Source organism: Salvia hispanica, chromosome 6 (genome assembly GCF_029641045.1).
Source record: "Salvia hispanica isolate PSC_SH4W2 chromosome 6, Shi_PSC_v1, whole genome shotgun sequence".
Lineage (NCBI taxonomy): Eukaryota > Viridiplantae > Streptophyta > Magnoliopsida > Lamiales > Lamiaceae > Salvia > Salvia hispanica.
In genome coordinates this window covers 6,507,295-6,518,374 of record NC_142697.1, presented here as the reverse complement: position 1 = coordinate 6,518,374, position 11,080 = coordinate 6,507,295, and the positions used below count along the sequence as shown (strand labels likewise).

Sequence of the window (11,080 nt, the reverse complement as noted above, 5' to 3'; positions counted from 1 at the left end):
ATTTCTTAAAACCGGTGTCGAGTCAAATGGGACTATAAATTGCGGACGGAGGGAGTATTTCCTTAGTAGTCCGTCCCTGAAAAATATGAACTTTCTAATTTTAAAATAGTAAAATAACATATTATTCATACATCATTTTATTTACAACTCATGCCATTAAATTACACAATAATGATGCAGAGTCCACTTTCCACTAACACTACTTACACTACCCTCTATATTCAACTCCTACTTTATCATATACTATAAATTAATGCCCGTGCCGAAACAAATGTTTATCCCTTTGTAACACCCCGCCTTTTTATTCCCTAAGACTTTTGGAAAACTGACCTATTAATATAAATTAGTTTCGCGCCTAGCTTTTTGAGTGGTGATTGAAAATAGTTCCATTACAATATTTAATATTCTTAAAGTCCGTTTTTGAAGACCGAGCTTCAAATAAAAGTTTGTACACGTTCTACATCGAGTTCAACAGTAGAGTAAAAAAAAAATAAGAATACTCTCCATGTCCTTCGGATCTTGCTTAATAGTCACGCCTTGAACCCCGATACCTACACGAAAGGATAAGAAGCATGTTAAATCAAGACGAGACGATCGACGAAATCACATCATATCAAGCACGCTTATCAAACGACGGCCGTACTTATTAGCCGTCATTTTAGATGAAAAGACATAAGATTCTTGCTAAATATGGTAATGTGAATGATGGATGAGACACCTTACCCCAAATGGTAAAAAGTCCCTACCCTTTGGACAATTCATTTTCCTCGTTGAATCAAGCTTATAACCATGTATTTCCATGCACCTATTTCCTCTGTAAATACTACACCCACTACAATCTTAGACACTTTTGTTCCACCACAAAAAAATCTTCAAATTAAATTATCTCAAGGTGATGATTCAAAGTAGAGCTTGAAGAGGATCCAAATCTCAACACCACCTTTCTTTCCTCTTTTCTCCAAGGTAATCTTTTCTCTCCAAAACTTCTTTTACTTCATAACCGTTGTCACACCACATTCAAAGCATGAGCATTTAGAGTTTAACATGTCCAACACCATCGCCTTAATCTATGCCGCGAACTTGGGAATCACGCACACACGGAAATAACGTAGAGCTTTTAATAACCATGGAAATAACGTAGAGCTCGAGATAGTAGAACTTAGGTTTTTAGTGAACTTAGGAAAACACCGGGCTGCCCGAATGGTGCCGCTGCTACTGTCTGCGGCAGCCACGCACACACGCACACCTTGCTGCCTTCTCGGTAGGCATACACGCACACACGCTGCTGCTACTGCTGTCACGAGGCAGCCACGCTGCTGTCACTCGGAGGCAGCCACCGCTGCTGTCCCTCGGCAGTCTCCTTCTGCCGAACCCATGCCGCCACTGCCCAACGCCGGCAAGTCGACGGCGGCTGGTCTCGCACACGCCGGCAAGCCCAAGAGCACCCCGACACTAGCTTTTCGCCAAGAATGAAGGAGGATATGAGTTTGTGTGTGTGTTAAAGTATGGAGTGTTTTGTGATTAGAGAAACGTACCTGAAAATGAACGTGGATGGCGGATGATAGTGGTGGCTGACGGGCGGCGTGACGGAGGCTGCCGGAGTGCAGCCGAGTCCCCCGTTCGGCCGAGAGAGAGGAGGGAGGAAGTCGCACCAGCGGCCCGCGTCCTCGCCGGTGACGCCATGGCCGGCAGAACATCGGCGGACAGAGAGGAACGAGAGAGAGAATTCGGTGAGAGATGGACAGTGAGGTTGAAGGAGAAATGAGAAAGAAAGAAGGCGCCTGTTTCAAATCGATTTTCTTTAGCAAATGTGGAGTTTAGAGCATCAATTAATTTAAGTTGGACTCTCCTTTAGGGCAGGCTAATTAAAATAAGTTGGGCTCCTAGCGTGGGCCGATTTTAAATAAGAAATGAGAAGTTTGCCCCCTCATTAATAATAATTTTGGACTCTAAGTGAGGATTTAACCTTTTATTTTTTTATTATTTTTTTTCTCTCTTAATTTAATTAGAGAGCCATAAGTTTTGATGGAATGAAGTTATCTTGATCGAACCTCGAACATATGATGCATATCCCATATAGGATCATTGCATTTCATGTACTTTATGAATGTTCTAAAAGACTAATTGAATCAATATCCCCTTTCAAGAAGGTTTTGTTCGTGGAGTTTGTTTCCGAGGTCGAGCTTGTAGAGTTTTACTTGGAAACTTGGAAGCTTTGAGGTGGGCTTTATATCCAACACATTAAGTGTGGATAAAATTATCAAATATATGAAATGATTTTTGCTTGATAAAATCGCACTTACCTTTTTTTAAAAATGTTATCGTGCCATAAATTGTTTATTTTATGATGCCTATCTGTTTGGCGATGCCAAATGAATGAATGAATGAATCGAATTCCGCTCCAATAGGACCAAGATCCTATTCGAGTTAGTGTACACAAAGGAATGGACCGTGAGTCATCGTAAGGGTTGGCCGGTCAATGTGATCGTGGAAGGTGGCCACCTTCCCGACACACAATGAACCATCAGATATGGCGGATTGCTGGAATGAACTTAGTCTGATCAGACGAACTTTATGAAAATGAACTTAGTAAGCTCGGGCCTTTAAGAAAAACCCCCGTGTGTTACTGTGATGGCATGATAATGATAACTTTTCTTATATATGTGTAACTTTCGGCAATGTGTTCACTGAGTACCCCGTACTCAGCCCTGCATGTATTTCTAAATGTGCAGATTGAGCAGTGATGAAATGGTGGCTGAGTGGAGTTGGTGGTCGTCTCATCTCATTTGTAGGATTCTCGTGGCATATGTCTTCACACATATGGTCATGTCTTTACAACTCCTTCCGCTGTGTGCACTATTGTAGTATTATGTACTAGACGGATCGTAAGAATAATGATTTGTAACGAGTGACCGTGTCAAACACTCTTTTGAATTTCATCATCTTTCGTTGCCTTGTGAACCTCCTTTGTCTTATCAAGAAGTATGTGTTTGTCTTATCGTTATTTCTTTTATCCCCTTTCTATCCCCTCTTCTAATTTCCCTCCCCTAGTCATGATTCACCGAGCAATGCTATCCTTAGCATGGCGCGGTCGTGACACCCTTTTAGGACGCATTGGTATTTGAGTGCACATTAATTTTCGTATGCAACAAACATTTATATGTAACAAAAGCGTGACTAAATAGTACTCCGTCCGTTCCTCTATAAGTGACTAATATCTTTTGAACACGGGGTATAAAAAATTATACTACTCCCTCCGTCCCACGTTACTTGAGGCGTTTCTTTTTGGCACGAGATTTAAGAAAGTTGTGTTTAGTGAGTTAAATAAAATAGATGTGAGAATAAAGTAAGAGAAAGAAGAGAGAGTAAAGTAAAAGAAAGAATAAAGTAATTCAGATTAGATGTTTTGTTTTTAGTCAAAAAAAGAAATGACTCAAGTAACTTGGAATAACTTAGAACATCCACAATGGCTTTAGGCCAGCCACAGGCTAGCCACTCTCTCTCCCTGCCACATCATCAGCACTAAAATTCCACCTGTCACATCATCATTTTAAGCAAATAGGCTAGCCTAAGGCTAGCCGCAATAAAAATAATTCAAAAACAACTATATTTACGGAATTAAATTTACAATAAATTACGGAATTAAATTTACGAGACATATACGGAAAAAATCATTCATTTCATTTAAATAAGAAAAAGGTACATAGATAAAAAAAAGTACATAATAAAAAAAAATCGGGCTTCCACACATGAGCCCCGCCTCTCTCTACTCCTCATCGTCATCGTCGTCGTTGCCGCTGCCACCCGGGACCTCCACATCGGTGGCATCTGAGCCCCCATCTGTGCCCTCGCGGCACCCAAATCAACCCGCATGCTCTCGAGCATCGAGTGAAGAAACCTCTTCTCCCTTGGGTCAGTTGCGGCCCTCCAATCTTAGAAGACCTTGTACATCTGTTCCCGCGTTTTTTGACGTGAAAATAAGGTGTACGCAGGTGGGGGGGTGCCGACTGGACCTCCTAGGGCGATAGGAGGGAGGATCCCCTCGCTGCTCGTTGCGCCCGCTTTTGGCCAACCGGGCGAGTGCGGCGAGCAAACGATGGAGGGGACGGAAACTCCTCAGCATCCGGGGGGAGGTCGTGGGAACCGCCGCTGCTGCCGCTGTAATCGCCGGAATAGTTCAGCTTATGCTTCTTCGGCCACCCAGCGTCGACCCCTGCCCGGAACTTCTCAGAGTCCTTCAGCACCAGATAGAGCAGTTCCAGTAGGTGAACTCCTTATATTTCCCCGGCACGGGGAACAGACTCTCTGCTATCCTCCGGCAGTCCTCCTCGGTCTGCCCACTACTCCTCATGAGGTGGGCGTTGGCGTACAACCCCGAAAATCGGCCGACCGCGGCCCCGATGCGTTCCCATCCCTTCTGGCACTTCTCCCCGGTGTAGTCCTTTACGTGCGGATAGTTCCTCTTGTAGGCTTCTCTAATCTTAGCCCACATGTTGACGATCCGCTGGTTGTTCGTAACCAGCGGATCGTCGCAAACCCACAACCACGCGTTGGCCAGGGCAACATACTCCTCTTCCGTCCACTTCCTCCGTGTGGTGGTGTCGTCAACAGCCGGCTGCGACCACTCGCTGACCACCTTGCTCTTCCCCCTGCTCTTCTTCTTCTTCGGCGCGGCCCGACCCCCCTTACTACCCCGCTGGAACGGCAGTGTCCGCCTCCCCGATATCGATCCCCAGCTCATGTAATGAGAAACGGTCATCCCCAGTGAACTGCGTCTCCAGTGGGGTCGATGTGTGAGACGAAGCCGTCAAAAAGTCAAGTGTGGGACGATAGACCGTGTCCCCCCCGGTGACCCCTGCACCCCGGGCTGCATCCCCCCTGCCATACCGGCATCATCCCCATCATCTGTTGTATCATCTGCGACGTCATCTGCGTCATACCTCCCCACCCCGGCATTGCCTGCCCGCCGCTGGCCAGCCTGCCATCAATCCCATTAACTGTTGCCAAGGGTACATGTTGTACCCCCCACCCATCTGGCCGCCGCCCATCTGCCCGCCGCCCACCGGCCCACCGCCCATCTACCCCCATCCAAACCCCACGGGTACCGTGGGAGTCTGAGACCCGCTCGTCGCCGGACTGGACTCGTTGTTGTTGTCCATCGCTCGATGTTGCTCTTGTACAGAAAGTTAAAGAGAGAAAACTCGTTAAAACAATCGGTGCAAATAAAAATGAAATTAAAATCACGAATATATAGTGTTTCAAAAAATTTCAAAAAATAAAAAATAGCGCTGGTCGATCGCTCGCCGATCGCCAGCCTGAAATGGCGGCCAGCGTCGATAAATCGGCTAGCGCTCGCCAGTTTTTCGCCGAAAAACCGCTGGCCGATTACAATGTTTCGGATAGCCGACCGGCTAGCGACGCGAATCGGCTAGCCGGTGCGCTAGCCGCGATTGTGGATGTTCTTAAAAAGGAATATGACTCAAGTAACTTAGGACGGAGAAAATACTATTAATTAAGTTAAGTGAATAAATAAAACATGGGAGAGAATAAAATAAAAGAGTAAAAAAAGAAGAAAAAAGAAAAGGGAAATCAATCCGTTGCAATGGGACGAAGGGAATAGTAACAAGTTTTATAACATCAGTGATGTAAATTCACATGACTACTGGACGTGTGTGGAATGCATGGTCCTTTCATTGTACGAAGCTCACATGCATGAGAGTTATATGCATCCTTAACTAAGGCATTTAATGTAAGAATGGTGTCTAACAAACTACTATTAGCTCTGCAAAACCTGGATCTGGCTACAACCAAACATCCCACAGTAAAATACTCCTATTTACAAACACTAAATTGACATTGCTTATGAATGTTTAGAGAGGGAACTCCTCATTTTTTTCACTAAAGAATCTGTGCAGGTGTGTTGCGGGAACTATCTCCACACAGCTTCGCTTGATTCTGTGAAAATTGCACTGTGATGTCCAATTAAGCACTGAATAGCTTCAATAGCATGAAAGTCTACTGCCATTCCATCATCAAGGGGAATCGAGGATGATGCATCTTCAGCTTCATCATCTGCTGCATGCATACAAAACAAATTCGTTATGCAAAACTCCTTATCAATCGTTTGTGTTGCAATGCTCACGGACTGTAAGTAAGACGGACTTTACTTCTCTCGTGACTTCTATACCGAATAACTGCGAATTACTAGTATTATAGTAGCAATAGACCTCCCAATTACAGAAGCACAAATTAAGATCCTATGATCCTATCATAGAAAACTGATAGTATATTGTAAATCTCATAGAACATTGAGTGTATATTACCGAAGAAGATAAATGCAATGCACCCTTTACAAAAAAAAAAAACTGGACCACAAGTTTGGGGCATCCTTGACCCCCTTACCCCCCTTAAATCGAGTTCCAGAGAAGTGACTACTACTTTTACAGACTTATGTTCACTAAAAATTGAGAGTACAATGCTAAGGTAACTTCACATTTACAAACTTTGTTATATGTAGTAGATGCATAAGCTGAAAATGTTACCTGAAAGCATCTCCCACACACTATTGCTGGAGGCAGAATCCATGTTTGTCTTAGAAGCGCACTTTTCTGGTTGGTTCCATATCTGTTTATAATGCTCTGGTCTCTGGCCGCTGTGCCACATAATGATTGGAGCCAGTTCCACTGCAAGGCTTCGAGTATCCATCTGTATGATGATTTAGCATAATTACAAAAAAAAAAATCAAACAGCAAACAAACTCAATGAAGTGTTTTCAATTAAACTAGTTACATTAAGTGGATTATGCGACTTTCAGATATAACCAAGTAAAACGAAACTCCCCCTGTCCACCAATAGTGTGCAAACATTAAAAGGTTTCCACCAAAATTGAATTGTCATTTTTTGGTAAACAAAAGTCACTACTCTTCCTTATTTACAAAAGAACCTCAGCACTACCTACCATAAATCACCCGAGTGACTTAACTATTTATTCGCGATGCGACTTTTCCTATGATACAAAAACATATACCAAATATTTTATTAAAACTCACACCCCTCCCGCAGCCCAAAAATGATTGGGGTTGTGTATGTTGCTAAAATATATTTATCATAAAGCTTAACCCACAGAGCTTAAGTGAAGAAAGAGTAGGTAATAAGGTAAAGGTAATGAGAGATAAAATTTATGAAATTGCTTTCTTTCTTTTCTTTCTTTTCTATGATTGAGGAGCTTACTCTGAGGAGCACAAAATGAATAAACACTGATTTTAGAATAGACCTAATACCATAAAATGATTAAAGACTAGTATTAATTTGCAATAGCATAAGTGAGAAAAGAACGTAGCACCAATACAGACTGAAGCAACTGCTAATTGCACCTCTAGGCAAGCAAAGGTTCAAGTTAATGGATGCAATGCAGAGAATGCTGCCAAAAAACAGAGACAAGAGACAGAAGAGATATAGATGCAGATTACCTTGTTAAGAAGAGATTTTTGGCTAACACGATGTAAGAGTGCAGTAATTAGTTCTAGGGTCATATAATTAACAGTGGCCAGTTTCTTGAGAGTATTTCTCATTAGATGTATGCTGAAGCGGGCATTTATGATATCATTATACAGTTCAAAGGGGATCAACGGCTCAGGGAGACTTGCAATATAGCACTTCATAAGTTCTGCAGTATTAACTGGGTTTATCCCCTCAGGTAGTGATGCATTTGGATCTGCATAAAAGAAAACAGTGAACTTGGACAGATAAGTTGTTGTTTGTGAAGAATATACAAGGCCCGAAAAAATGAATTCTTACTAGAATACCTTGATTGTACAAGGATACTAACTGCCGCAGGACTTTTTTGTTACCCTGTGCCTTGAACAACTCCTGGGAGCTCAGTCCTAGTCAATGAAAGTAAAGATTGCCTCTCATAATTATTAGTAATAAGGTTAGTCTTATTTCGTCTCCTAACTTGCAGCGATTTCAAAAATATGTCCCTAACTTACGTTTTCTCTTCAAAAAACCCCAAACTTTAAGCATGATATATGTCTCACTTGACATAATCCGGAGACAGAACAATGAGTCAACTCGCTGAACTCTTATGATTAACCCATTGAACAATAATCCACTGAGGTAACTCGCCATTCCTTCACTAGATTATGTTAGTGGGCCATACATCAAACGTTTTGCAAAGTTAGGAGTTTTTTATGAGAAAATATGAGATGGGGCCATTTTCTAGAAAGCGCTGAAAATTGGGGACATGAAACATGATTACCTCTTAATAATACAAAAATGTTGACAGTTCATCAACCAACACAAAAAGTCACCTGACAATATGAGGAAGTCTGCACATTTCATCAATATGCAAGGAATTGGGGCACTAGACTCTTGGTGCTGGACAGTAAGCTCAAGGGGGGTCCCAAATACTAATGAGCAAAAAAGGCAAGTAAATATCTGTGAATAAACTAGTTCAATGTATCATACTACTATACTAGAAGTCTTGTATTCCATATAGATATAATAGTCACATTGAAGTAAAAAGAAATACAAAAGAATCAACTTCTTGATATTTTTGGTCATAATCCAGTAATGCATCATATACTCATAATCATTACTACGAGACACAAGCCAACTTTTTCTTGCACATCAGGCCACTTAAGTGATGAGCACAAAATGAAGAAACCCACCATCAGTACTTGCAACTCCCTGCAAAAGTTGTAAGGCATAAATAAATTAACACAGTACACGTTTAAAAGTACCAACAACAATAACAGAATTTTTGTGGGCTGGTTCTAGTTACACCCAAAAATCCTATTTTAGACACCTTAATATCTAAACAACTAGTCATGAATCGTTGTTAATAAATTAGGGTATGCACAGACATTTCGGGGTATGTACAGAAGTATGAGAAAAATAATGTTCTAGTACCTTTTGCCATCGTTCAAAATCAGTCAGCAGATTCTTGCTCTTTTCAGCAGTCTTCTTTGCCACCTGTTAACAAAATGATATCATCACTATGAGAAGCATGATAAGAATTATTTCTGATTTACTTAATGCCCATCAACAATAATTTAACACATTCTATCAAACACAGATGAAATGATTCCACAGAATTGCTGCACTAAGAGGTGTTCCTCTATCCCTTTTTTAAAAGAAACTATTAGTATCTATCATATTATCTTTAACTTGATAATTTTGCCCCCCTTCTTTATATACAGAACTATACTCTAGATCACTTAGAAGTGAATTTGCTGTTAGCCCCTTATATCAGCATTCACATTTCTGGAAATTAGATTGGTCTAGAATTACTGATGGACAGAGTTCCTCTGGCACGGAACCTTATTTAACATCAACTGGATAATAAGAACAAAAAAGCAACCACATCCAGCATTGCCAACCTAGCAGTCAAGACCAAGGATTAGTTTGTCTAATGTTCTGACTGAGGCATGCAAGCCCTAAACAGCAATGTACCAAGCTGAGACTTTAAAGAAACAAGTTAGTAATTAGAAACATCGAACTATATTTCCAGACTAGAAGCAAGAACGCAAAGGAAGCAAGTGAAATTAAATTTGGTTATGCTGGAACATAAAATGCACTGGAATGATGAACACATACTATATAGTAACAGACTAACAGTAAGATAGGGTAACTAAAAAAACAACTAGGTTTAATATCGATAAATTGTATTGTTATTACCTCTTCCACTTTTGTTTTTCCAACAGCCATCTTATCTTTCGTTTCTGATATCCCCTTCCTCAAAATCATGCTTGTTGTGGCCGCAGCTGAAATAAGACGTTCCTGCATGGATTGCCTGGTTGATGGCTGCTGCAGGACAGCCCAACGGCTTTTGACTGCAGACCCAACCTTTCCAGCCACATCAGAAACATTCTCCTTTGCATCCTTGGCGACTTCCTCAACAAATGCCCCAGCAGAGTGTCCTGCTCCTTTAAGCTTGACCCCTATTTATCAACATTGGACATGTCTATAACAAGGATGTACACCAAGAAAATACAGAATCAATTAAGAATACCTGAGGATTGAATGAAATCACTAGCCTTCTCTTGCCACAGAGGCGACGTAGGTGATGATGGCATTTGGTGTATCCAAAATTCACCAGAAAATAAAACCTATCTGTTCGGTTCACGAAAATGATAGTACCATGAAAAAGAGGCTCGATCATTCTAAATCAGAGAGATTAAAACACAACCAAACTAGCCCAAATTCATTACTGTTGATGGTAATTTTTTTTTTTAATGAAATTAATAGAAAATATGTAAACGCCAAATAATTAAAATCTCCGTTAGCTGCAATTTTGTCGTGAAAAACTGTATTCAGCAACAAATGAATCAAAAATCAAGTTAAAACTAAGTGATCCAATCATAAGAGAACTAATCATGAAATCAATCCCAGAAACAAAGGCATGATCAAACCTCAAAATCATCGACTCTAATTTACCATATCAAACTTAAAATTTGAAGACCGGTAACAGACATATTATCAGTTTCGTAGTTACAATATACGCTTGCGAAACATATAACTATCAAAGATCAGCCTAGAAGAACAATAAATTAGGGTTTTGCTCACCTCTACTTTAATTATTAAGTAGTGTTTGTTTGAGCAACAACAAGTAACGAAAGCTTCAGCAATCCGATTAAATTTTGAAAGATGTCAACGGAGGAAACAAGAGGCAAGTGAGAGTTTATAGTATTTTACTAGTTTTTGTGATTGGTTTGAAATAGTGAAGCATTCAACGAGAATGTGCGGCTCCCGTCCCTTTCTCCTGCCTATAAAATTGATAGTTAAAAAAGTGATACTACAAAAGTAACTGGAGGAGAGTGTTAACAATCAATAAACTATGTGTATTTTCTACTTAGTATACAATCGTCATCTGACTTTATTACTAACTAGTATCATATGTGTATTTTCTACTTAGTATACAATCGTCATCTGACTTTATTACTAACTAGTATCACCACTGCGATGTAACGATCCATTTTCTTTTATTTAAATTTATTTTATATTATAAAATAATTTTATAAATTCATAAAAATATTATTATATAAAATCTGAAATCATAAATATATAAAATAAAAAAAAT

The 11,080-nt window shown here is 40.5% G+C and overlaps 1 protein-coding gene and 1 long non-coding RNA gene across 4 annotated transcripts; one reads left to right on the top strand and one right to left on the bottom strand.

The window, feature by feature from the left end:
* Positions 1-831: 831 nt before the first annotated feature.
* On the top strand, positions 832-2,996 carry LOC148923133 (uncharacterized). Its single transcript, XR_016132854.1, has 2 exons — positions 832-963; positions 2,733-2,996. It is a non-coding gene; the product is annotated as an uncharacterized LOC148923133 (long non-coding RNA).
* Positions 2,997-5,603: 2,607 nt separating this feature from the next.
* On the bottom strand, positions 5,604-10,780 carry LOC125207229 (small G protein family protein / RhoGAP family protein). Of its 3 annotated transcripts, none has more exons than XM_048106479.2 (10): positions 10,567-10,779; positions 10,013-10,113; positions 9,679-9,941; positions 8,911-8,973; positions 8,670-8,688; positions 8,310-8,408; positions 7,806-7,883; positions 7,470-7,714; positions 6,543-6,705; positions 5,604-6,075 (listed from the first exon to the last, which is right to left on the bottom strand). In XM_048106479.2, the coding sequence occupies exons 2-10, from the start codon at positions 10,074-10,076 to the stop codon at positions 5,930-5,932; spliced, it is 1,140 nt and encodes a 379-aa protein (XP_047962436.1). In that variant the 5' UTR covers positions 10,077-10,113; positions 10,567-10,779; the 3' UTR covers positions 5,604-5,929. The 3 variants fall into 3 exon arrangements, with proteins under 3 accessions (XP_047962436.1, XP_088917438.1, XP_088917439.1); XM_089061312.1 differs by having other exon boundaries at positions 5,604-6,072; positions 10,567-10,778; XM_089061313.1 differs by lacking the exon at positions 8,310-8,408 and having other exon boundaries at positions 10,567-10,780.
* Positions 10,781-11,080: the final 300 nt, after the last annotated feature.

Excerpts from the sequence above, each read along its gene's own strand:
- LOC125207229 (XM_048106479.2), bottom strand. The coding sequence starts at position 10,076 with ATGCCATCATCACCTACGTCGCCTCTGTGGCAAGAGAAGGCTAGTGAT. Across the intron at positions 9,942-10,012 it reads TGATTTCATTCAATCCTCAG|GGGTCAAGCTTAAAGGAGCA; the intron begins GTATTCTTAATT and ends GTTGATAAATAG. Across the intron at positions 7,715-7,805 it reads AGTATCCTTGTACAATCAAG|ATCCAAATGCATCACTACCT; the intron begins GTATTCTAGTAA and ends TCTTTTATGCAG.